Source organism: Suricata suricatta, chromosome 8 (assembly GCF_006229205.1).
Source record: "Suricata suricatta isolate VVHF042 chromosome 8, meerkat_22Aug2017_6uvM2_HiC, whole genome shotgun sequence".
NCBI lineage: Eukaryota > Metazoa > Chordata > Mammalia > Carnivora > Herpestidae > Suricata > Suricata suricatta.
In genome coordinates this window covers 22,755,539-22,781,656 of record NC_043707.1, presented here as the reverse complement: position 1 = coordinate 22,781,656, position 26,118 = coordinate 22,755,539, and the positions used below count along the sequence as shown (strand labels likewise).

At 43.6% G+C, this 26,118-nt stretch overlaps 2 protein-coding genes across 4 annotated transcripts in view; one reads left to right on the top strand and one right to left on the bottom strand.

Moving 5' to 3' along the window:
- The window catches only part of CCT6A (chaperonin containing TCP1 subunit 6A), a 10,555-nt gene extending 9,447 nt beyond the window's left edge, over positions 1-1,108 (bottom strand). Inside the window, exons 1-2 of the mRNA XM_029946417.1 lie at positions 869-1,108; positions 354-417 (exon numbers count right to left, since the gene is read on the bottom strand). Of these exons, the coding sequence (XP_029802277.1) occupies positions 354-417; positions 869-1,005 (201 nt within the window). The 5' untranslated portion in view covers positions 1,006-1,108. The remainder of the gene's footprint in view (positions 1-353; positions 418-868) is intronic.
- Positions 615-26,118, top strand: PSPH (phosphoserine phosphatase). Of its 3 annotated transcripts, none has more exons than XM_029946419.1 (8): positions 615-735; positions 10,777-10,914; positions 14,044-14,176; positions 20,706-20,864; positions 21,572-21,706; positions 22,165-22,310; positions 23,325-23,473; positions 25,642-26,118. In XM_029946419.1, exons 4-8 carry the CDS (start codon positions 20,725-20,727, stop codon positions 25,747-25,749), a joined length of 678 nt encoding a protein of 225 aa, XP_029802279.1. In that variant the 5' UTR covers positions 615-735; positions 10,777-10,914; positions 14,044-14,176; positions 20,706-20,724; the 3' UTR covers positions 25,750-26,118. The 3 variants fall into 3 exon arrangements, with proteins under 3 accessions (XP_029802279.1, XP_029802280.1, XP_029802281.1); XM_029946420.1 differs by lacking the exon at positions 615-735 and adding an exon at positions 14,324-14,561 and having other exon boundaries at positions 10,620-10,914; XM_029946421.1 differs by lacking the exons at positions 615-735; positions 14,044-14,176 and having other exon boundaries at positions 10,620-10,914.

The following is a 26,118-nucleotide window of genomic DNA, read 5'->3' as shown; positions in this document are numbered from 1 at the left end:
AAAAAAAAAAAAAAAGTATAGCCATGTTATGGCATTGAATGCCAATTTGTGTCAATTGCTCTTAATTTTCCAAATTTTAATAGAGTTAATTTTAATAACTACAATCCTTAACCAAGGACTTCCATGGCAAGAGTAGGGATTCAAAATAAGTTGTCAGACTCCCCAGGGCTCCTCTCGGTACTGTACTGTCAGTACTATTACTGACGATATTCCTTTTCTACTTCCTCCACACCTGCTGAGGGCTAATAGTGACCTCTTCTATTTTGAAAATGAACATAAAAAAAAATCTTCTTGCAAATTACATGCAATACAGAAAACTAAGACATTTTTGACCTAGTATAGCAGGCTCTCACCATTTCATGAAGCAGCACATTGCCATCTTTAGTAAGCTTGATGTCTCCAGCACCAGAAACAAGCCTGTTCAACCAACGGGCAGGAATGAATCACAGTGTGACTTTTTCAACAGAGACCAAATTAAGCGTCCCATTCAAATCGGGCTTTACCCACATCCTAGGGAGCTGGGGCCACGCGGCTGGTTCTCTCTACCCAGTAATAGGAATGATGCTGTGCCCACCCCCTCCCTTCACACAAACAGTCGGCCGAACCCTTAGGGTTGCTGGAGTCCAGGGCGCGGGGGACCGCCGCGCACGCGGGCAGCTTTGTTCTCCGCAGAGATGGCATCGATTACGAGGCAACGCCCGGGGTAGGAACCAGGGTCGACACGGGAGTATGCGGGTAAGTTGGGCCGTAGACGCGGGCAGAGGCCTGCGGGCGGCAGGCTCAAGGCCGAGGCCCTCGCCGCCATACCGGCGACAGCGCGAGGTGCGTGGTGCCCGCCCGACCCCCCTCCCCGCCGGCCCCGCCTTACATCTTCATGGTGCCCTTAGGCCCTAAGTTGGTCCTCAGCACGTCCTGCAGCCCCCGGGCCGCGCTGATGTTGACCGCCAGGGCCGCCTGGGCTCTGGCCACTTCGGCCTTGGGGTTCAGGGTCTTCACGGCCGCCATAGCTAACCACTACAGGAAGAGGAGGAGACCCGGCGTGCGGACTGCACAAAGCCCGCTCAGCGTGGCCTGGAGACGGCACCCGGGTCTTCTGGAAAAGTCGGCCGCGCCCGTCCCGTCCCCAGCGTGCCCGCGCGCTGCTCCCATTGGGCCACGAGTCGGCCAGCGCCGCTCATTGGCTCGTGGTGCCTGTGGTCCCGCCCCTCGCGGCGGGGCCCGGGCGCCATTGCACAAGAGAGGGTCCTGTTCGTGGACGTTAGGCCTCGCAGTTTTCCGGTATCGCCGCTGTCCTTCCCGGCTTTGCAGTCCCCGGGCCTGAGGACGGAGGCGGGGCCGGGCGTGTGGGCGGCGCGCTGCCCGGCGTCACTGCCGTGTGGGCCACTCTTCCCTGGAGGTCTCTGGCCGCCTGGGTGGTGTGGCTCCCTCCCTCCCCCCATCGCGCCGTTTGCCCTGCTTCCTCCCCTTGCTTCTAGGTGCTGTGGCCAAACGGAGTGAATCTGATAAGGGCTCTCGTCCAATGTCCTAGGTATTTTAGGCCTAGGAAAGATGAAGAGATAGAATGAAGGTAGAAAATGCTCGATGCCTTTTTATCAAGTTGCAGGATTGATTGGGGCGATGCGGTTGAACAGAAGCATGTCAGCTCCACCCTTCGGGCTCGGAGCACTGCTGAGGCCTCAGGCTCTCAAGGCAGGTTGTAAAACTCAAACTTGAGGGGCGCCTGGGTGGCTCAGTCGGTTAAGTGTCTGACGTGGGCTCAGATCATGATCTTGATGGTTCGTGAGTTCAAGCCCCACGTCCAGCTCTGTGCTGACAACTCGGAGCCTGGAACCTGCTTCAGATTTTGTGTCTCCGTCTCTCTCTCTCTCTGCCCCTTTCCTGCTCGCACTCTGTCTCTGTCCCTCCCTCAAAATAAATAAACATAAAAAAAAAACCAACCTTCAAACTTGAAGAAGTACTAAGTAGTGTACGTTCTTTGAGAGGACTTGTTTTTAAGACAAAAACACCCTGAAAGATGTCTGCAGTTGTTTCTTGTATCCACTACCCCTATATTAGGTATTCAGAAATGCCTTGTATTACGTCATTTTTATAATAACGAAATAACGAAAATTGTTAGAACTCAAAGGTGCCAAAGGGTATCTGGTGCCCTCCTGTCTCTAGTTCACCTTCCCTCAGACAAGCACAATTACCATTAGATACTCTGAATTTCCGAGAGGTTTTTTGAATTTACAAATTCATAGGCATATAAATCTAAGCATCTTCCCCACACAAAATGTCAATTTATACTACACACTGCTGGCCTATATTATACTTAAAGTATCTTAAGTGATGGTACCAGGGGCGCCTGGGTGGCTCAGTCGGTTGGGCGACCCACTTCGGCTGAGGTCATGATCTCACAGTCTGTGGGTTCTTGCCCCGAGTCAGGCTCTGTGCTGACAGCTGGGAGCCTGAAACCTACTTCAGATTCTGTGTCTCCCTCTCTCTCTCTCTGCCTCTCCCCTGCTTGCTCTCTGCCTCTCTCTCAAAATAAAATAAATCCCCCCAAAAAAGAAAATAAATAAATAAAATGATGGTACCATCACCATGTCAATACGTGTAGGGATTCCTCATTATTAGCAGCTGCATGATATTCTTTGTGGGAATGACACCATTAACTAGCCATCCACTGGCTGTTATTTAGGTTGTTTCCAATCTTCTGCCATGGAAGCTGCAGTGTATCCTGGTGTATAATGCAGTTAAGTGGATTTGTATAGTTGAGAATCATAAAAGGATATATATAAATTTGAGTAATAGCATTACACAGGACACTTGTGTGTATGTGCATGCAGATTTATTTAATTAGCATTAGAAATGTGTGGGGAGGGGCGCCTGGGTGGCTCAGTCGGTTGAGCGGTTGAGCGTCTGGCTTCGGCTCAGGTCATGATCTCATGGTTCGTGGGTTTGAGCCCTGCATCGGGCTGTGTGCTGACAGCTAGCTTAGAGCCTGGAGCCTGCTTGGGATTCTGTGTCTCCCTCTCTCTGACCCTCCCCAACTCATGCTGTCTCTCAAAAATAAATTTTAAAAAATTTTTTTAATTTTTAAAAAAATATTTTATTTATTTTGATAGAGAGAGACAGAGCATGAGAGGGGGAGGGTCAGAGAGAGAAGGAGACACAGAACCCGAAGCAGGCTCCAGGCTCTGAGACAGCTGTCAGCACAGAGCCTGACGCGGGGCTCGAACCCACTAACGTGAGATCTGACCTGAGCCGAAGTTAGAGATTTAACCGACTGAGTCACCCAGGTGCCTCTTTTAATTTTTAAAAAAATGTGTGGGGAGACATAAAAAGAGATGAAGATTTTGTAATTTCAGGCATGTGCTTGTAGGTAGGGAAAGGGAGTGGACCTCCCAAGGTATAATACTGAAGGGGGCACCAAAAACTCAATAATTAAGATCAGTAAGATTTTTTTTATGGGGTTTTTTAAAGTCAAAATTAATGCAAGGAATCCACAATGAAGAGAAACTGGAATTTTAATAAGGCATCTCCACTAACATCATACCAGGCCTTAGACAAAGTCTCAACAAAACAGAAGGATCCATATGATCTCTGTAGAGGGAATCTATTTGCATGTATCATTCTTCTAGTCTCCATTATCACACTTAAAAAATTTTTTTTAATGTTTTATATATTTTTGAGAGGGAGAGAGAGACAGCATGAGTATGGGAGGGTGAGAGAGGGAGACACAGAATCTGAAGACAGGCTCCAGGCTCTGAGCTAGCTGCCAACACAGAGCCTGATGCAGGGCTCGAACCCACGAACCGTGAGATCATGACCTGAGCTGAAGTCACATGCTAAACCAACTGAGCCACCTAGATGCCCCCAATTTATTATTTTTAAATATTTATTTTTGAGAGAGAGGGAGAGCGCATGTGGGGGAAGGACAGAGAGAAAGAGAGGGAGACAGAGGATCCAAAGCAGGCTCTTTGCTGACAGCAGAGAGTCTGATGTGGGGCTCAAACCTGCAAACCATGAGATCATGACCTAAGCCAAAGTTGGATGCTTAATGAACTGAGCCACCTAGGTGCCCCTTCATTTTTTTTTTAAGTTTATTTATTTTGAGAGACACAGAGTGTATGATCCTGAGTTGGGGAGGGGCAGAGAGAGAGAGGGAGAGAGAGAATATCAAGCAGGCTCTGCACTGTCAGCACAGAGCCTGACTCTAGAACCCAGGACCCTCACGCCATGACCTGAGCTGAAAGCAGGAGTCCGACAACTAAATGAGCCACCCAGACAGCCCTGTATTTTCCATTTAAAAAGCTTCCATTTCCTCCTGAGATTTTTCACCTGGACAACAAATTATGACAATGTTTTCCTTTAGGTCTTTGAATATATTTAGTTTCATTGCTTTAAAGTCTTGTAATTGTAAATCTCTGTTATCTTGGAGTCTATTCTATTGATTACCTTTTCCCCCTTGATTGTCGGTTACGTTTTCCTGTGTCTTAGAAAGCCTAATTTTTGATTGTATATTATATATTTTGGATATTGGGGGTTGCATATTTTAGGGACATAGTTTCCATTCTATTTTTCTAAAGGATGTTTACATTTGTTCTACCAGGAAATTAAGATACTGACTGATTGCCTTGTACTTATTGTGTCTTGATATTATACTTTGTGAGGTCACAGCTGGCCCTGAGAAGGCTTCACAAGGCACCTGGGAGACACACTGGAACCTAAGCCTCTCTGGGCAAAATTCCCCAGACTGACCCAGACACCCATGTCTGTCCCACTATCTCCTCCAATCTGACCTCTCAAACAAGCCCTTTGAGTTCCTGGTCCCTTAGTTTCATCCTAAACTCTCAGTTTTAGAGCAAATACTTTGTTCTGGGACAATGTTTAGTCCTAAAGTGTGTCCTTCTGGCATTTTAGTGGAAAGCCTAAGATGTGTACCAAACCCCTCTACTTTGACAAGATTCATATGACAAACTATGCTCTATGGTGGACAGCAGCCAAAATCTCTGTTCAGCTTTTTTTTTTAGTCTTCCACCTGCAAATAACAAGGCCCAACTGCACTGCCTTAAATAAATAGGAGTTTATTCATTTTTAAAAAGAAATGTAGAGATGGATGGCTGCTGGTATTGGGAACCATGATGCAATCATTCCATAGCTGGGTTGTTGTCATTCTTTTGTTTTTTCTTCATGACTGCAAGATGACTGCTCTCCCTCCACTCATCTCATTAATAATAGAGGCTGGGGGAAATAGGGAGTAGGCCAGCAATGTTATTCTCCTCACACTGGGAAAGAAAAGCCTTCCCAGCAACCTACTCAGTATGTTTCTGTATGAATTTCACTACTCAAATCAGGAATACATAGTGCAGGCTCTGTGGCGCAATGGATAGCGTGTTGGACTTCTAGCGCGCACCCAAAGGAATTCAAATCAGGAATGCATGGTCACTCTAAGTTGAAGGGAAGCTGAGAAGGTAGATTACAGGATTTCACAATTGGCTGACTAGTTGGAAACTTCAGATAACTTAAAAAAATTTTTATGTTTATTTATTTTAAAGAGAGAGAGAGAAAGAGAGAGAGAGAGTCAAAGCGCGAGCCAGGGAGGGACAGAGAAAGAGGGAGACTCAGAATCTGAATTAGGCTCCAGGCTCTGCGATGTCAGCACAGAGTCCAACATGGGGCTTGAACTCATGAGTCGTGAGATCATGACCTGAGCCAAAGTCAGAAGCTTAACTGACTGAGCCACCCAGGCGCCGCTAGGTAACTTTTTTTTGATATTTAATCATTTATCTTAGTAATATGAGGCATTTATTTATTCATTCATTTATTTTAAATTATATTTTATTTTATATAGTTTTATTGCAGTATATTGACGTATATTAGTTTCGGTGTGCAGCATAATGATTTGACATTTGTATATATTGTGAAATGACCACTACAATAAATCTACTTAATATCCATCACCATTACATAGTTATAATTTTTTATTATGAGGAGAACTTTTAAGATTTCTTTTTAGCAGCTTTCAAAAATACAATTTAGTATTAACTATAGTTACCATGTTATATATTACAGTGAGTTAATAAAAAAAAATAAATATTAGTTTCTGCCCCTGGTTCCTGGCACAAGCTTCCAAAACCCTTATTATTTCCTGAGACACCACGGTGGCTCAGTCGGTTGAGCATCCGACTTTGGCTCAGGTCATGATCTCACGGTTTGTGTGTTTGAGCCCCATGTTGGGCTCTGTGCTGACAGCTCAGAGAATGGAGCCTGCTTCCAGTTCTGTGTCTCCCTCTCTGTTTGTCCCAGCCTCCCTTAAAAATAAACATTAAAAATTTTTAAAAATAATAAAACCCTTGTTATTTCCAAAGAGATAAGAACACCTGGAGCATCTTTGGTTCTAATATTGGTCTTAGTCTTCTGTTTCTGACTCAGAGCTCCTAAAACCCTAGTAATTTTCCTGGCAGCTAGGAGTGTCTTTTGCCCTAATTAAGTAACTCTGGGTGGGCTTCTGAATGAGACATAGTCACGGGAAAGACCAATCCATGATTAGAAGCTTAGAATTTTCAGGGGTGCCTGGGTGGTTCAGTTGGTTGAGCATCAGACTTTGGCTTAAGTAGTGATCTCACGGTTCAGGGGTTGGAGCCTTGCATGGGGTCTGTGCAGACAGTTTGGAGCTTGGAGCCTGGAGCCTGCTTTGGATTCTGTGTCTCCCTCTCTTTCTGCCCCTCCCCTGGCTTGCTCGCTCTCTTTCTCTCTCTCTCTCTCTCTCTCTCTCTCTCTCTCTCTCTCAAAAATAAATAAAACATTAAAAAGTTAAAAAAAAAAGGAGCTTGGAATTGGAATTTTCAGCCTTGTCCCTCATTCTTTTGAGACGAGAGAAGAGCTGAAAATGGAGCTAATGATCAATCATGCCTATGTATGAAACCACCATAAAATCCCCAAAGTACTGGGTTCAAAGAGCTTCCAGGTTGGTGAACAGATCCACACGGGGAGGGTGATACACCCAACTACAGAAACAGAAGCTCCTGTGCTTGGGACCCTCCCAGATATGACACTATGTATCTTTTCATCTGGTTGTTCATCTGTGTTCTGTAGTAAGCTAGTAAATGTTAGTGTTTCTTGAGTTCTGTGAGCTGCTTTAGCAAATTAACTAAACCGAAGGAGGGTGGAGGGGGCTGTGGGGGTGATGCGTTAGAACTTCTGATCTATTGCCAATTGGTCAGAAATACAAACCATAACCTGAGCTTGCAACAGGTATCTGAAGTGGGGGTGTGGCGGGTGTGCAGCCTTGTGGGACTGAGTCCTTAACCTGTGGGATATTACGCTTTGAGAAGACAATGTCAGAATAGAGTTAAATTATAGGGGACCCAGCTAGTGTTGCAGAGAATTGTTTGATGTGGGGTAAGGCTTCCACATTTGATGACTAGAAGTCAAATGTTTAGGATAAGTAGTAAAAGACAACATAGGAGGAAAGAATTAGGTTTTTCCCTGCATAGGAAGGAAAAAAACCATGAATTTTTCTATTTTGATTACATACCCATAATTTATTTATTTTATAACTGGAAATTTGTACCTTTTGGACACCTTCACCTATTTCACCTTTCCCCCACTCCTAAAGCATTTCGTTTTGATTTGCAGATCATTACAAAAGTAATGTTTTTAAACTAATCTCAAGTACTGTAAAACCAAATAAAGTATAAAGGTAAAATTTTCACTCCTTTTACTCCCCATGATTAATGGCTACCCACAGTTACTATTGACATGCACAGAGTTTTTCTTCTGTCAGAAATGAGAATCGAACAATATGTATTGTTCTGCAACCTGCTTCATTCCAGGACACATCATAGACAGGCATATTTCCATGCTGTGACTTATTTTGGATGTTATTTTAATGTTGACATTAAATTGTATTTTTCATTAACTATTTCTTTTAAAACATATATTTTTATGTTTTCGTATTTAATGTGTTGATATAAAACATGTGTATAGTAAAATATCATATATATATATATACACACACACACACACACACAAAATCTGTATACTCATTGCCATTAAATAACTCTATCATATCTTCTCAGTCTCATTTTCTTTCCTGTATCCGGAGGAAACTACCATCCTGAATTTTATACTGTAAATTATCACTTATGATACTAAATGATACTCTCTTTTTTAAGTTTCTGTCAATGACTATATGTGTATAGTTTTGTTGTGAACATTCTTATATGTGACTCCTGCCAATCATATGCAAGAGTTTCTTCTGAGTGCATTTCTGAGGTGGAATTTCTGGATCATAAAAATGTTCATTGTCATTGAATAATATCATATTGATTCTAGAGCAATCCAATTTACTCTAAAATATTAGATTTTTCTTTTTTTAATGTTTATTAAAATTTTCAAAAAATGTTTTATTTATTTTTGAGAGAGAGAGAGACAGCATGAGCAGGGGAGGGTCAGAGAGAGAGGGAGACACAGAATCTGAAGCAGGCTCCAGGCTCTGAGCTGTCAGCACAGAGCCCAGTGCGGGGCTCCAACTCACGAACTGCGAGATCATAACCTGAGCCAAAGTCAGCCGCTTAATCGACTGAGCCACCCAGGTGCCCCAAATATTAGATATTCATAAATATTCTAAATATTCTAAAATATTAGAAGCTTATTTTAGTAGCACTGAATTTTTTCAAAAAGTACATGATTCTAACATAGTTAATCATCAGACAATATGTTAGCTAATAAAAATGTGATCTATAGGAAACCTCTCAGGAACACTACTAGTATTACCTGTATTGCTTTCTACTAACCAATTATGATTAAAACTTTGCAAATAATTTGCTACTGTTTATATTATACTGCATTGTATTTGGTTCACATGTGCTATTTAACATTATTCCAGAAGAACAACAATGAAGCATATTATAATTTATTTGTAGAGTTCTGCCTTGTCCAGCAAAATTACTTCGTGATTGTTACCTGTATCTGGGACTACCCAACCCATTAGCTTCCTTTGGACTCTTTTTAAAAAAATTTTTTATGTGATTTGTATCTACAACACTGCCACCTCATGACCACAAGTGTTAGTACAGGTGTGAATGTGAGAGAGAGAAACCATGGGTAGTTTGGTAGGTTCTATTTATTCAGTACAAATATTTTATTTGAAATGCATTTAATTTTAATATTCATATATGAAATATGAATAATAGAAGAAATTGTTTCTGCTTTTCATATGTTACTTGGGTTTCTTTTCTCCTAGAAATACTCAAGTACCATTTATACTTACATACAAATACTTGATGTTAAAAATTTTTTTAAATTTTTTAACATTTTATTAATTTTTGAGAGACAGAGAGATACTGTGATCAGGGAAGGGTCAGAGAGAGAAAGGAAGACAAAGAATCTGAAGACAGGCTCCAGGCTCTGAGCTAGCTGTCAGCACAGAGCCCAAAGAGGGGCTTGAATCCACGAACCCAACCCAGGAACCGTGAGATCATGACCTGAGCCAAAGTCTGACGCTTAACCGACAGAGCCACCCAGGTGCCCCTAAAATTTTTTTAAAAATTTATGTTCATTTATTTTTGAGAGAGAAAACAAATATTTGGTGCTTAAGATCTTGTTTCTTTTATTATGCTTATTTCTAAATTACATACCACAAAATATAAACAGGTTCTTGACTAGATTGCTGTTTTAGGGCCCCTTATTTTGTTTGCTCTCCACCATTAATTGTATCTTTTTTTACCTCATATTGCAAAACATCAAAATTCCTCCTCCCCATTCTTCATCAGAACCATCTCTGGCAGACCTGGGAGAAATTAAACCAGGTGTGCCCCAAACCTGTTTTGGCACAATATTTCTTACAAATAAAATCTGAAAATACTGAACTTCAAGGGCCCAATCGGGCAAAGAGCAGCAGCACTTTTGCTTCTGGACAGAATCCTGTTGAGAGGTTCTGTAGCAACAGACAGGGAGCTGTGACCAGTGGTGTCCCCTCTGCCTGAATGACCGCTTGCAAGGAGCCTGCAGAACTATCAGCATCTGAGGTTTCAGGTTGCGTTCTAGGGTGGGACCTGGCTGCCCAGCTCCAGCCAGTTGAGCCAAGGGTTTGGAGGTGTTCACCCCTATTTATTATAGGTAACTAAAAAGTAGCTCGGCAAGCGACACCCAGAAGAAAGTAAGATGACAAGAAAAAAAAGAATGTGAAGACTCATTTTGTTACGTTTTTTAATATTTTAGTTGCGAACATAAGTTGTTTTGCTTTTGATAATATATATATTTTTAATTGAAGTATAGTCGACATATAATACGAATATAAGTCGTTACGAAATTCTCTTGAGATCTACATTGCTACAAGAGCGTAAGGTCAAACGCGGATGCAAAACAGGTCCCGAAGGAGCTTTCGACGGAGCTTTCGTTAATTGCAAAATTAGCGCAGAGATCCCCGGCTTCGGTCACTACCCTCCAGCCAAGCGCCGCCGGCGCGGAGGGCTTCCGAAGGTCGCCGGCGTTGTGGCCCCTCCTCCTCAACGTGGAGGCAGCAAGGCTCCCGGCGCTGCGGGAAAACGCCCACCTCGCGCGGCAAGTCTAGGGCCGCAGGCGCTGAGCCCCCGCAAGGAGGAGGGGCGGGCGCAGGGAGCCCCTCCCAGGGGGCGGGGCCAAGGGCTTCTCCCCAGCTCCGCACAGCGGAGCGTGAATCTTTAAGTCTCCAGTTTAGAAAAGCCTGTGCAAAACCTACGAGAAGCCACCGTACTTATCAGCAGATCTCTTATGATTGTTTGGTAAACGCTCTGCGGGTTTGCACAGGTCACCTCCCTCGGAGCTCGGCGACTGAACGTCGGAGCCGGAGCCGGCCCTCGGCCCCCCTGCAGTCGGAAGGTTACGTCCGCGGGAGCCCTAGAGGCGGTGGCGGCGGCCCAGGAAGGAGCAGCAGCGCTCGCCCGGGTGAGTCTGGGCATGTGTTTATCTCTCCTTGTGCCCAACTTTATGATTTACCCGCCTTTCTTTTCCACATCCAGGGCCTCTGATTCTACGTGTGTTTTTCTTAACCGGGGCAGGTAAAATAGTTTATGGGATTTCAAGACGTTCTTTTCCTCAATTTACTTTTGAGTAGTTTTCCCTGGTTTTATGTCACCGGTACCAAACGGCATGAATGAATGATGCAATCCTCATAGGGGAATCAGCAGTACAAGATTAGGAAAATCTCCGAAATTTAGTGTTGCAGTGTTTGACTTTGTCATCTTCTCTCCCATCAGAATTAGAGTTTTAAGTAAGCTCATACCGGATACATTGTTGTAAAGGTACAGCTTCAAGTTGGGAACTAAATAATTCTTTCATTCATTTAACTTGTTTACTATATTCTTTTTATAAGTGTCTCGCACATTGTAGTTATTCTTTAAATATTTGACTGGCCAGTATTGGAATGAGGATCAGGGAAGAAAATGATAAAATGCAGGATTTCGAGATTTTATTACAACTACTTGGTAGGTTTTCAATATAATAATAGTGCTGTCACTTTCATGTTGCTGAAATAAAGTAGTCAGGACGTTTTAAGTTTTCAGATAATTTGATGCATGCCTAATAACTTTTTAAAAGCTAATGTTTTCTTGATGTATAATTCAGTGCAATAATATACACCCATTTTAAGTGTACACATTTTGATTAATTTTGACAATTGCACATGCCCTTTTAATCACCAGCACAGTATAACACTTCCATCACCTTGAAAATTTCCTAAAGCCTCTTTGCAGCCAGATTCCCCCACCCCTAGCCCCACTGACCTGATTTTTGTCATTGTAGCATTTGTTTGCATTTTCTAGTGTTTCATATAAATGGAATCTTGTTGTTTTGTGTCTGGCTTCTTTTGGTATAAAAGGTTTTTTATCCCCAGTTTTGGCATGCAACGCTAATTCATTTTTGTTGCTGAGTAGCATTCCATCGTAGGGATATACTGCAGTTTGCCATCCATTTATCTGTTGATGGACATTCTAGTTTGGGGCTTTCACGAATCAAGTCCTCTTCAGTTTCTATTGGATAAATAAATCTCCAGGGTGGGATTGCTGAGTCTTATGGTAGGTATGTGTTTAACTTTATAAGAAACTGCCCAAATGTTTTCCAAAATGGTCGTACCATTTCCTATCTCCACCAGCCGTGTATGAGTTGTTCCACATCCTCACCAACACTTGGTGTGCGTGGTCTTTTTGTGTTAGTCATTTGCTTTTTGAGTTTATCTGCGTATCTTCTTTTTTGGAATGTCTCTTCATATCTTTTGCTCATATTTTAATAAGTTGTTTGTATTATTATTGAGTTGTTAGCGTTCTTTATTCTGGATACAAGTTCTTTGTCAAATCTGTGTACCATAAACATTTTCTCCCATTCTGTGGCTTGCCTTTTCTTTCTTTTTTTTTTTTTTTCCATCTTGGTATCTTTTGAAGAGCTTTAATCTTTTAAAAAATTTTTTTTAATGTTTTTTATTTATTTTTGAGAGACAGAGAGAGATAGCGTGAGCAGGGGAGGGTCAGAGAGAGAGGAGGACACAGAATCTGAAGCAGGCTCCAGGCTCTGAGCCAGCTGTTACCCAACAGAGCCCAACGTGGGGCTCGAACCCATGAACCATGAGATCATGACCTGAGCTGAAGCTGGACGCTTAGCCAACTGAGCAACCCATGTGCCCCTGAAGAGCTTTAATCTTGATGAAGTTCATTCTATCACGTTTTCCTTTCATTGTTCATGCTTTTGGGGTTTTAAGAAAGTTTTGCCTTCCTCAAAGCTGTTGTGCCAGCTACCTATTGCTGTATAACAAATTACCCCAAACTTAGCAGCTTAAAACGACAAATATTTATTTTCTTGGTTTCTGTGGGTTAAAAGTCTGGGAGCAGCTTAGCTGAGTGGTTCTGGTTTAGGGTTTTTTAAGAGGTCACGGTAGGCCAAGGTGAACTTACCTAATGCTGTATTGGAGAAGATCTGCTTCCTAGCCTGCTCACGTAGCTGTTGGCAGGATTCAGTTCCTTGAGAGTTGTTGGACTGAGGGCCTCAGTTCCTTTCTGGCTGTTTGCTGGGGGCCCCTTCCGTTCTGCCACACAGGCCTCCCCACAGGGCACCTGCCAACATGGCAGCCACCTTTCCTTAGAGCAAGGGGGGAGGCTGGGGCAAGGTGGAAGCCACATTCCTTTTTGTTTTTGAAATTAACTCAAAAGCTTGGATGAGAGAAAGGGTCTATAACCCTTCTTGAGTTCAATAAGGACTATATTTTGAACCTTCTGTATTTTGAGTCTTCTTTTTCAATCTCTTTGCTTCTTCTTGCCTCATCTTATTTCTTTTACCTTGTTTTCTTCTGAAATTTAGCACTGTTGTCTACTTTTTTAAAAATGGTGAGGTTATTTTTTTAATGTTCATTTATTATTTTTGAGAGAGTATGTGCGAGCCTGTGCACATACAGATGGGGGAGGGACAGAAAGAGAGAGAGAGAGAGAGAGAGAGAATCCTAAGCAGGCTCTGCACTAATCATGCAGAGCCTGACTCGGGGCTCGATCCTGCCAACTGTGAGATCATGACCTGAGCCAAAATCAAGAGTCCGATGCTCAACTGAGGTACATCTATTTACAGTTTTGATAGTGAGCATTTTAACTCAAAATTGTTGGCCTTGTTCCCTTGTTATTGGGCAGCCAGACTCTTCTATAACTGTTCTTGGAATGTTGGTGATTTTGTCTTCTCATTTTCAAGACAGCTGCGTCTGTTTTGTAGTCTGTAATGTACCTGAGTCAGCGTCTCTGTGTTTGCATTTTGTTCTCTCAATAGATCCTCTTCCCTTCCCTCACCTCTGTGTTCTGCTGATCAGGTGTAGGTTGACCTGTCAGACCTGAAGCTTTTGCGGAATCAGAGCCAGAGAAAAGTGTGGGTACTCCTCTGCAGTGCTCACAGGAGGCAGAAGTCCAGCGTCTCACAAGGGAAATAGTCTTAGGGAATTTGGCATCCGATCCTTCTTTGTACCAGTCCTACCAGCAGGCAGAGTGAAGCTAGACAGTTTCTTCTCTTGTGTCTGAACCTTGATGTTCATTTCCTCTTTCTTTCTAGGCTCTTGCTCTTGCAGAACTCCCAAGATCTCTCGTAAAGAAATTTGTAGTCAGAGCTTTGTGCTGCATTCTTATTCAGGAAAGAAGCAGGAAGAAAAGAGTGTCATTTCCTAGGACTCCAGTACTAGAGAAACGTGAGTCTGATTTCTTTTTCGTTGTTGTTAATTTGTTTACCACTTATCAGTTTTCTCTTCATGTGAATAAAATCGTCCATTCTAATGTATGTGGGATGCATAAAATCTCAGGCTCCCCAGAACAGCAGTTCCTTTTTTTTTTTTCAGTCATAACTGCATTGGCCAGGAACCCTAGACTTACTTAGAGGAGGATCTTTGACTCTCCACTGATCCAGAGGCTTCTCAGGCTCCATGGGTGCATTGTTGCGGTGCCCAGAGAGCCTGAAACAGACACATCTCTTACCAAAGGTGACATCCGTCTAAGCCTAATAAGTTTTGTTCTCTTGGAAGTGCCTGACTTATGCAACCTCTGTACCGACTTGTATTTGTTCTTACACAAGTGAAGGTAAGAGGTCAATCCTAACAAAAGAGTAAGTTGGTGAAGGCGCTCTTGAGTGCCTCTCATGAGATACATAGATGGAGAAGTTCAAACAGAGTTTTTGTGGAAAGGTTTTTTTTCCATCTTATCCAAAACCAGAGCTCCTAAGGTTGGCCCTGAAGGAGAACTTACTTTTGTACTTTTGGAGCTGGGTGGGGGGAGAAGTGTTGTCAGCAGAGGCTTTACCATTTGGCCCCATGTTTCCCCAAGATAGACCAGCTGGGGGCTAGGCGGATGGGGGACCTGTTCTGACCCGCGAAAGGGCGGTGGTCCATCGGTCAGGACTGGGCCTGGGAGCTGCCAGGTCAAAGCACATATCCTTCCGCCAGGATTTCCCACCTGCAGCCCTGTCTGCACCCCCCTGCCCCCCCACCGCAAAGGCCAGATGTGAGGGATCCAGAGTTTATTCTCCAGCAATGATTTCTTGTGTGTAAAATTCAAATGTACACAATTTACTTTGAAGCATCTGAACTTAGGAGGTCCCCCTCCCCCTCCCTCTCTTAGCCATGAGAAATTTGAGTAAGTATGAATTGTGAGCTACTCCATGAAAGAATAGGCAGCCAGAAGGGAACAAGCAGGCAGGGCATTTTATAGTGCGGGCCATTTGTTCTAAAGTCTGAGTAGGGAGCTGAAATCTGTGTCATCCTAGGGGTGGAGGGCATGACCCCTGGCAGGAGCATTTTGTGGGGCAAAGTTAAGGTGGTATAATCTTCTAGGGAGGGTGTGGAGAAAGAATCAGCCTTCCAAGTAAATTCAATGTAACTTTTGTCTCAAACATCCTATTTTCTCTGTCTTTGGTACACAGTGTGACCCAGGAAGCAGGTGTCGGCACTTCTGAGTCATAAGTCAGGACTAGTGTTCATCTGGGGTTATGGAAATCACACCTCGCTTTATTTGAGGAAATTTGTGTTTCCTTTCATAGCTGATGCTGATGGTCTGGTTGAACCTATTGCTATTATCAGTGGTCAGGAAAAGGCTCAAGTCACTGACTTTTCAAACATGAACAATAATGATTTGTCTGATCATCTTAGTGAGACTGGTAGCCTCTTGAACGTGGTGCCCGTTCTGTACTTCTCAGGGGTTAGGCTCAGGCACTGGGTGGCAGTGTGGACTGGCTTTGGTCTTAACAGGTTTTGAGGCTTCAGGAGCCAGTCCGTCCATTTATCTCCTTTGAGCTCCTCTTATCTTATTTGTCTGTTTCTGGCTTTCCCTCCATTTGTATGTGATTGGTTCTCTTATGCTCGGTGGGATTGCATTGCATACCTACCACTCCTCTGCTGATGGACTGCTGTCTCCTAGGCTTGTATAGTGAGCCTGCCTAGCCAGGTGATAGGCATTGCATGGATTCCCTCTGGACCAGAGCCAATTGGGTGGTTACTGAGCCACAGAGAGAGTGGGATATGAAGCTCTTTGATGGTCTTGGGTTGGTGGAAATTTGATGATTTATGAAACCTGTTTCTATCTGCTGGCCTCTCAAAGAATGTGCAGACTTTCTTCTTTCACTGCTCGTGAATCCTTATCCATTGTGTTGTCCAGCCAGCAGAACTTTGGTCTGAATTCTTGATGAAAATCTCTGACATTTCCTGAATCCACATATGTTCTTATCAAATGTTTAACCTTATTTAGTTCTGCTTAATTTATCTGCATCTCTTGTTTATTCACCACTGTTTATGTTGTCTCTGTGCATTTGAGATCCAAGTTTTAGTTTTAGCCTTTGGGAGCTGTGTGACCTTGGGTAAAGCATTTAAGTTCCTTATACCTCTAGTCATTAATTTGTGAAATGGACACATTAATAGCGTTCCTGCAGAAAGGTGTGAGATCCGACCCAGATGATGGCTTTGAGTTTTCTTTCAGCTTCAGAATATATGATGTCAATTCTGTCTTATTGGTTATAGTCATCATTGCTGCTTAAGGATTTTGATTTGATTTGATTTTTATAAAGTTTGTGTTTGTTTATTTTGAGAGCGTGAGAAGAGGGGGTGGCAAAGGGAGAGGGAGAGAGAGAGAATTCCAAGCAGGCTCCATATTGACAGCTCAGAGCCTGATGTGGGGCTCGAGTTCATGAACCAGTGAGATCGTGACCTGAGCCAAAATCAAGAGTTAGATGCTCAACTAACTGAGCTACCCAGATGCTTCTAATTTAGTTTTTTTTTTTAATGTTTTTATTTTATTTTTGATACAGAGAGAGACAGAGCATGAGAGGGGGAAGGGCAGAGAGAAGGGGACACAGAACTGAAGCAGGCTCCAGGCTCTGAACTAGCTGTCAGCACAGAGCCTGACACGGGGCTCGAACCCACGGACGTGAGATCTGACCTGAGCTGAAGCTGGAGACTTAACCGACTGAGCCACCCAGGCGCCCCTAATTTAGTTTTTTTAAGTTTAATTATTTATTTTGAGAGAGAGAGAGGTCAAGCAAGCACGAGCAGGGGAGGAGCAGAGAGAGAGGGAGAGAGAGAATCCCAAGCAGGCTCTGCACTGTCAGTGCAGAACCTGACATGAGGCTCCATCTCACGAACCGTGAGATCATGACCTGAGCCAAAATCAAGAGTCAGACACGTAACCGACTGAGCCACCCAGGCACTTCAAGGATTTTAATTTTAGGCTGATAGTGCTCTAAATTGGGATAGTTTTATTGAAAACAATAATCTACTCAATTCTTGCTGAGTACTCAATAACTTCTTAGATTCAACTCTAATTTATGAAATATTTATTTTACAGCTGCTGGGTCCTGGAAATAGAGAGGAAACATAATTCAGTCAAGGTCCTTACCCTGAAGGAACTCCCATCCTAGGAGAGGAATGGGAGTGATTAACTGATTGATTAATTAATTAATTGTGGGAAGGAATAGGAGGAAGATAGTGTAGTACAGGGAAGGTTATTTAATCTGGATCTTGAAGAATAAATAGGAATTTGCCCACTGTTTATGAGGGCTTAGGTGATTTAAGGTGGAGGGATCGGCATTTGCGAAAGCATAGAGATTTAAAAAACTGTGACATATTTAAGGAACAAGACATCTTCTGTGTACCTTGAGCATAAGTTGTGTGTTTATGTTTGTGGGTGTATGTGTGTGTGTGTGTGTGTGTGTGTGTGTGTGTGTGTGTGTATTTCTTGGGAGAGAAGAGCAATGGGGGATGGATTGGTGAAATAGGATCCAAATCATGAAGGGCATAAATTAATTGAATAAGAGAGACATTAGGTTAATTTATATGCTAATGATGGGCAGTGGATTAGCAAGAGCATCATTTGGTCTGATATGATTAAATCTTAATTTGATTTTATTCTAGATTCCTCAGAAGCCAAACCTGAATACTGTCCGGTGCAGTAATATATTTAAAATTAAAATGCAATAGCCATGTTAAAAAAAGTCTTTACCTTTTAGAATTATACACTGAAATATTTTGGATGAAATGGTATGATTTGCTTTCAGATAATGAGGGAAGATGGAAGTATTTGGGCTTGGTATTATGATTTATATCTTGTCCTCATCTCCGGTACCAAGCTCTTGAAACCCTTGGGATTTCCTGTGATGAGAGTGATAAAGGCATTTCTTTTTTTTCTTTTTTAATTTTTTTGGGGGGGGGTTTATTTATTTTTGAGAGACAGAAAGAGACAGCGTCAGCAGGGTAGGGTCATAGAGAGAGGGAGGTACAGAATCTGAAGCAGGCTCCAGGCTCTGAGCTGTCAGCACAGAGCCCAACGCGGGATTCGAACCCACGAACCGTGAGATCATGATCTGAGCTGAAGTCGGACGCTCAACCGACTGAGCCACCCAGGCGCCCCTAAAGGCATTTCTTCTTATGTTAGTGAGGTGATTTTTGGACCTCACCTAAGGATGGGGCTGTTTGCCAGCAGAGCCAACCTTGGTGACTGGAGAATTGGAAATTTGAGTCCCACCCTCCTGACCTCCCAGTAGGGGAGAAGGGCTGATGAGCTAGCTCAGTCGCCTATGGCCAATGATTTAATCAGTCATGGCTTTGCAACAAATAAAAATCCAAAGGATGGGGATTTGAGAGCTTCCGGGTTGGGTTGGTGAACACATGGAGATGCGGGGAGAATGGGATGTTCAGAGAGGGCACAGAAGCTCTGTGCTCCTTCCCACAAACCTTGTCCTATGCATCTCTTCCATCTGAGTTCTACCCTTTTATAATACTCTGGTGACCTAGTCAATAAAATATTTCTGAGTTCTACGGGCCTCTCTAGCAAATTAATCAAACCCCAAGAGGGGGTTGTTGGAATCTCCAGTATGCAGCCAGTTGGTCAGAAGCCTGGATGACAGCCTGGACTTGGCACTGGGGTTTTACGTGTGTGCGCGCTCGTGTGTGTGTGTGCTCACATGTGTGTGTGTGTGTGTGTGTGTGTGTGTGTTTGGATGGGGGTTAGGAGGTGTGTGGGTGTGGGGAAGGTGGGACTGAACCCTTAACCTGTAGGATTTGATGCTATCTGTGGGGCAGATAAAGTCAGAATAGAGTTGAATTATAGGGAACACCATGCTGGTGACTAAAAATTGCTTCAATATGTGGGAACCCACCCATGTTGGAATTGGGGGTACCGAACCCTTTTTAGTGGGGTTGATGAAGCATGATTTGCTATGATTGTTGAGGCAGGATGATGCATACATGGAATTCACATATTCATTTTCTCTATTGTTGCATTCACGTCAAGGCTGACGTTAGTTTAGTTTACTACTCTACTATCTTACTGGATTCATTAATTTGCCTTCTCTTTCCCCTTCTTACTGGGTCTCCAGTGAAACTCCTGTTTCCTATTTGGTGCACTTGTCTGTAAGGGTTCCAAATGGGGGTCAGCAATTTTTCTCTAAAAGGTCGGATAGTAAATATCTTACCCAAAGAAATGAGCGGCCCACATCACATGGCATAGTTTTTTTTATACATTTTCTATTTTTTTTTTGTCACCCATATGTGGTAACACACATAAACATGCAGTCTAATTGAGTTGTCTCAGTTTACAAGGTCATGGGTGATGTAGGTACCTGGGCACACATCCAGGTGACCTTGAAGTCTTCTCTCCTCTTTTTCTCTCTTCTTATGAATGGGTCCCTACCACAGTGAGTCTCCATCTTTTTTAATTTTCCTTCCCTGGCTCCTGATTGACCCTTTCTGTTCCTGTGGGCTCTATCCTCAGCCCTTTCTTTGCTCCCTCTCTCCACTCTGGCCATGCCCTCAATTACCATTTGGTGGCTAACAGATGTGTAGTTTAGCTCTGTCCTCTCTGCAGAGGCCAAAGGCTTTCAAGGTTTTCCATTACCAAGATGTTAAAATGGAAACTCCTTAGCGTGGCCACACGCTCCCCTTGTGCACCACCTGGTAGCTGGACTCCATTGGGAGGTTTCCAGCTTGTCATCCATCATCTTTTTTTTTTTTAAAGCAAGTGCACGTATGTGAGCAGGGGTGACAGAGGGGCAGAGAGAGAGAATCCCAAGTTGAGTATGGAGCCTGATGCAGTACTTTAGCCCATGGCCTTGGGATCATGACCAGAGCCAAAACAGGTGGCAACCAATGCTCAACTGACTGAACTACCCAGGCATCCCTATCCATCATTCTTCCTTCTTGCCTTTGCCCCTGCTCTTCTCTCTGCCATCATTACATCCTCTTCTTGCCTCCATCTCTCTGCCCCCCATGCCCAGCACACACCAAGCTGATACCCTGCCCTTTCAGAACCCACTCAGGCCACGTAGTCTTCAAGATTCAGCTCCAATGACTGTGTCCCTTGGAATCCCTGTATCATAGGCAAGGTTAATAAGCATTTTCTCTGTGTGTCCACAGTATCCTATGCACATTTCCACTTTAGCACTTGCCTTATTGCTATAATTATTAGGTCAAAAAGAGTCAAATATGGTTGAGCATCAAATATATTTATGAGGTGGTGCCATCACTAGACTGAGTTCCTGGGAGGAGAGTTTGGTCCCGCTCATTGAGACCTGACATTTAGAAGGTACTTATTTTGTATTAAACAACAAATGAGTCCGTGAGTCCAGGTTTATGTGGGATACACTGACTTTGATCAGAATCAAAGCATATTGGCATAAATAGGCAAAATTGGATCTTTTTATGATTATAAGCCTTTAAGTAAATTTATTTTTTTCTGTTGTAGGAGGAGAATTCTTCCAAGGATGGTCTCCCATTCAGAGTTGAGGAAACTTTTCTGTTCAGCTGACGCAGTATGCTTTGATGTTGATAGCACAGTTATCAGAGAAGAAGGAATTGATGAGCTAGCCAAATTCTGTGGAGTTGAGGATGCTGTGTCGGAAATGTAGGAACAATATTTATTCATTTTATTAAATGATAAGTAATTGCAAAAGAGAGCGACTTTTCAATAACATGTAGGATCAGAGCCACATTTCTCTAACTTTTAGTCCCTGGCTATAAATCATGGGCAGTAAGCTGCTTCTTCCATCACTGAGAGCTGAATTCAGTGGTGTACATTATCCAATCATCCATTTATACAAATATTTGTCGCAAAAAAAGTTGCCTCTGACAAATAAGTATGGATGTCATGCTCTTCGCTCCGTCAGAGGAACAATGACCATAACTAACCAAAGAAGATGACGGGGTGGGGGTCACCACGCATCCTGTGCTTTGTGTCCTGTTTGAAAGCATGGTCTCCATGGTTTTCTAGAAAGCTAGTTTTGGTTCAGAGTCTCTCACTTTATGCCTGGATGAGATCCCTCCCTTCCGCCCTCCCCATTGCTGCCTGCAGTCACCAGATCACGGGTCATTTCATGTTCAGCTGCATTTAATGTGAGACGTGGCCGCAAAATATTAGTATGATTCTCAAGCAGATCTTCAGTATGTTTATTCCCAGGCCTCGCTCCCATGGCATTGTAGCAAGCGTGTTGTATGGTGGAGCTCTAGGTAGCACCTTTCTCTTGGGTAGACTTTGGAGGAGCTGGGGAGGTTGGACATGTAAACTTCAGGGACACCCACTTGGCCGGCCTGACTGTTGGGTCTTCCTCCTAGGACACGGCGAGCCATGGGCGGGGCAGTGCCTTTCAAGGCTGCCCTCACAGAGCGCTTAGCTCTGATCCAGCCCTCCAGGGAACAGGTACAAAGGCTCATAGCAGAGCACCCCCCACACCTGACTCCTGGCATAAGGTAAGAGGAGCCCCGGTCTGGGTCCTTTCTATCAGCACCTGTGTCTGGGGGCATGTCCTCTTGAGAATCTCTCACCATTGTTCTCTAGTGATCCCTCTGTCTGCTTCTTTCAGCTCTTGCCTGTGGTCCTGTCTGGCTGGTTGGCTCTGCCCACGTCTGCCCTCTCTTGCTTCCCAGAGAGAGCCTAAGCTTCCCTTCATTTTGCATCTCTAGGTTGATGGGCCGAACAGACTTGTGGGATGGTTTCCTAAGCAGTCCAGCCCTACCTATTAATTTCTAAGTGCATTTAGAAAAACATTCATAAAACAATGCAACTTGCCAGGTGATATACGTTGTATGATGTATTTGGGCAGAGGCATTTTGGAGAAAAATATGTTTTTTTAAGTCTCCTTTTCATGTTTCATGTTTTTTCTTTTATATTATTCAGTGTCTGGTATGTCGTATTTCTTTTTTTGCAGGGAGCTAGTAAGTCGCCTGCAAGAGCGAAATGTTCAGGTTTTCCTAATATCTGGGGGCTTTAGGAGCATTGTGGAGCACGTTGCCTCAAGGCTCAATATCCCATCGACCAACGTATTTGCCAATAGGCTGAAATTCTACTTCAATGGTAAGACTTTAACGGTGCCATTTCCCCTTTCTCGTCAGTTTCAGTATTCAGTATCGTATATAGTGTCTGTTGGGGGGCAACTTAACCAAGGTGGCATCAGAATTAAATATTGAGGTAAAGGATTCTCTTGACTGAGCTCTTTTGCTCCGTGGTATCCTTTGCAAAATAGACTTAGGCCATCATCTCTCCTAGCTTTACTGTCCATATAATCATCTACCTGTATCTGTGTGTGCACTGGATTCCTGTGTACCCACATGACTTACTTTGTCTCACATTATATTTCAGTTTTATGAGAACTCTCGTGTATTCAGATCAGTTATAGGCTCAGGAAGGAGAGTTTGCTAAGGAGCCATGTGCTGTCGCTGCCTTGATGAGAAGGGCCAGAGAGGGGGGGAGCGGGAGAGAGAGAGCCCCAGGCAGGCTCCGACCCGGGGCTCTATCTCATGACCCTGAGGGTCATGGTGACCTGGGCCAAAATCAAGAGGATTAACTGACTGAGCCGCCCAGGCGCCCTGCTGTCTCTCCTTTGAAAGTTCCTGCTGGCCCTTCTCTGTACCACCACAGCAGAGATCTGTATCATTGCAGAAGGTCTCCAGTTACAGTAGGGGTGGCTGACATCCTTAAAACCAAATAATGTTAATTTAAAATTTTTAAATGTGTTAATAAAACATTTCGGATGCGTCTGTTGATAGAATGAGTGTGCTAGTTACTGTAAGAAACACAGTCGATCAAATAGAAGTTGGAATCGCCTCTTAGATGAAATTCTGTGTTAACTTTTAAAAAATTTAGTATATTATTATTTCGTGATGTTCTGCTATGTCAGCGAGGTTTAAAAATTACAACTTAAGTTGTTTATGTGGGGCAGTGGTGTAGAAATCCAGGCCGGGTCACTTCACTGAGGACCGTTTTTAGCTTTCTCAGTGACATTTAAGTGAGGGTATCATCTATGCAAAGAGCTGGCCCTGCTGATAGAATTCTTTGGATCCCTGACACTGTTTTAACTGTTGTTTTAAGGTGAATATGCAGGCTTTGATGAGATGCAGCCGACAGCCGAATCTGGTGGGAAAGGAAAAGTTATAAAACTTTTAAAGGAAAAGTTTCATTTTAAGAAAATAGTCATGATTGGAGACGGAGCCACAGACATGGAAGCCTGTCCTCCTGCTGTATGTATGAAGTGTGCTCGTTTTTTTTTTCTGGTTGTGGCTCCTGCTGTGAACAGCTGATTTAGAACTCAGTATGATCATAGGTAAGAGTTAGAGAAGCACATCCAGGTCCACTGGTAAAAAAAACCCAAAGCAATTAAGACAACTTGAGTCTCAATATGTCAGCTGACTTTTGCAAACCATTTGCAAAAAAAAAAGCCCATTTAGAACTTTCCGACCCTGTTCCTGTGATATGGCCACCACCCCTCAGCCCAAGTGTGTACTCGAGGTTTGGCTTCGATTCCCCAAATAGTAGCACAAATACTAATTTGGATCTTATAACTGTGGTCCAAATTTGAATGCCTTTTTATATTTGATGAACTATTCCCTCATGCACTCTCTTCTCCTTTTTACTGGTTAGGGAACTGAGGCCGGTGGAGGTTTGATAACGGGCCTGTGTGAAAGCATTTTATTCTTCTGAAGGGATGCGGTTTCCTGAGGCTTGGAGACAAATGCTGTTCAGCAGGGAGTCCCTCTCCTGTAGGACTTGGCCCTTTTCATCTCATACTAAATTAAGAAAACCTGAACCAAAAATGTAGCGGTGGACTTTTTACTACCTAGTTTCCTGAGATCTAAAAATAGTTGCCTCTGTAAATGATTAACCCAAAGTGGTTAGAGAGTCTTTGGATCCTTTTAACTTACTTGAGTCAATTCTAGATAAGAGGATGTTTTTAGATGATTTACAACCGAGGCTGAGGGTGACTAAGGCATGAATACTGGGTCAGTGCAGTGAGAAGCACACAGACATGCCCAGTTCTGTCAGGGAGCTCCCCCTCCTATGTCAACAAGTGACAAAATTATAAATTCCAGAGGATTCTTCCAGGCATCGGCAGATGACATGGCCTGACTGAGCAAGGGAAAGTGTGCTCCGGCAGAAGTGGGCAGAGGAATGTGTGATCGGGTGCAGGCCTGGACGACCAAAGGGAGGAAGTGGCGGGGGGCGGGGCAGGGGCAGGCAGCAGAGCAGCGTGGGGATGTCCTAGGCACAGACCTGGGCTGCTCAGTGGGCAAGAACCGGAAGAAATGAGCTTTCTCTTCAGCAACCGCTGAAGACATTATGTGTCGGGCACTTTGGTGTTCCTTTGAGGTCATGTGAAGGGCCAGGAGGCTGCTGGACAGAGAAGGAGTGAGTCGATGTGGTAGGACTCTGAGTGGGTGCTGGCATGCAGAAAGGCAGGAAGCTCAGTTAGGAGGCTACATTTAACTGGAAGGTAAGAATCTCATTTTTTCCTCCTTGTGTGGTATGAAAACAAAAATGAAGAGAAAAGGCAAGTAAAAGAATATTGGACTTCCAAATTATGTATATAGTGTCTATATCCTGGCGGAAATAAAGAAAATACTATTTTTTAAAGTTTTATTTATTTGAGAGGGACAGAGTGAGCAGGGAAGGGGAAGACAGAGAGGGAGAGAGGATCCCAAGCAGGTCCGCGCTGCCAGTGCAGGGCCCGATGTGGGGCTCGAAGCCATGAAACCGTGAGATCATGACCTGAGCTGGAAACCAAGAGTCTGGTGCTTAACCGACTGAGCCACCCAGCTGCCCCAAGAAAATCCTGTTTTAGAAATGACTCCAAGAAGGTATCGCTTGGTAGAAATTAATGAAACGACATAACCCTTCAATAATTTTAATGATGGAAAGTGGAGCGCTGGCGGCAGATCACAGGACTGTCATCTGCTTCAGCCCAGAATGACGCCCTCCCTGGGAGGGAGGTCTGTCAGGGTTGCGCAGGGCACTGGTCAGGAGATGCCTGTTCTGGGTCTGATTCTCGGCCAGTGGGATCTCCACGGCACTGCAGGCTTCTCTTTATTCTTACTTCTTTTGAGATTGCCTGGCCTGATTGTGACTGCATCCAGTTTGGAACTCAGGGGCAGTGTGTTGGGTTTTGGAGGGCTTCCGTTCTCGCGGAAGCCCGCAGAGCCCGCTGGCCTGATGGGACTTGCAGCAGTGATGCACCGAGTCATCCGTTCTCCGGAAGTGGGAGGCACGGAGGCTCCCAGGGAGCTGGGGGGGCACCCCCTTGAGGTGGGGCTTAACCTCTCTTTATTCTTTCAAACCACACTTACTGCCCTGGGGTGCTGCTATATCTTTTTTTTTTTTTTTTAACATCCCCCCCTTCTTTCCCCTTTCTTAGGATGTTTTCATTGGATTTGGAGGAAATGTGATCAGACAACAAGTAAAAGACAACGCTGAATGGTACATCACTGATTTTGTAGAGCTTTTAGGAGAACTGGAAGAATAATATCATTTTTATACAGTTTATAACAACTTTGGTTAATTTTTAAAAAGTTATACAGTTTGATACTGTTTGATTAAAGTTCCCTATTACAACTTAATATATAGATTTGGTACTGATTATCTGTACTTCCAAGTAAACTATGGAAAATTGCTTTTTATAACTGCAGTCCTAGTATTGTTATGACTATTAATTACCTGGATAGTTTTATAATCTGAATTCTTTATGTATTTTCCTAGCTATATTTTACTTGAAGCCTTTTAAAGATGGATAGTAACTTAAACACCTTCACTGTTGGAAATACGGGTTAGGCAGCTTTAGGTGAATATTGGTTTTTCCCTGTGGTAGGTAAATAAAAGTATGTATTAGAACAGA

What these genes read in the sequence shown, in the direction of transcription:
- PSPH (XM_029946419.1), top strand. Translation starts at nt 20,725, where the DNA reads ATGGTCTCCCATTCAGAGTTGAGGAAACTTTTCTGTTCAGCTGACGCA. An exon ending in GAGGATGCTGTGTCGGAAAT is followed by an intron (nt 20,865 to 21,571) that starts GTAGGAACAATA and finishes TCTTCCTCCTAG; the next exon opens with GACACGGCGAGCCATGGGCG. An exon ending in TGGAAGCCTGTCCTCCTGCT is followed by an intron (nt 23,474 to 25,641) that starts GTATGTATGAAG and finishes CCCCTTTCTTAG; the next exon opens with GATGTTTTCATTGGATTTGG.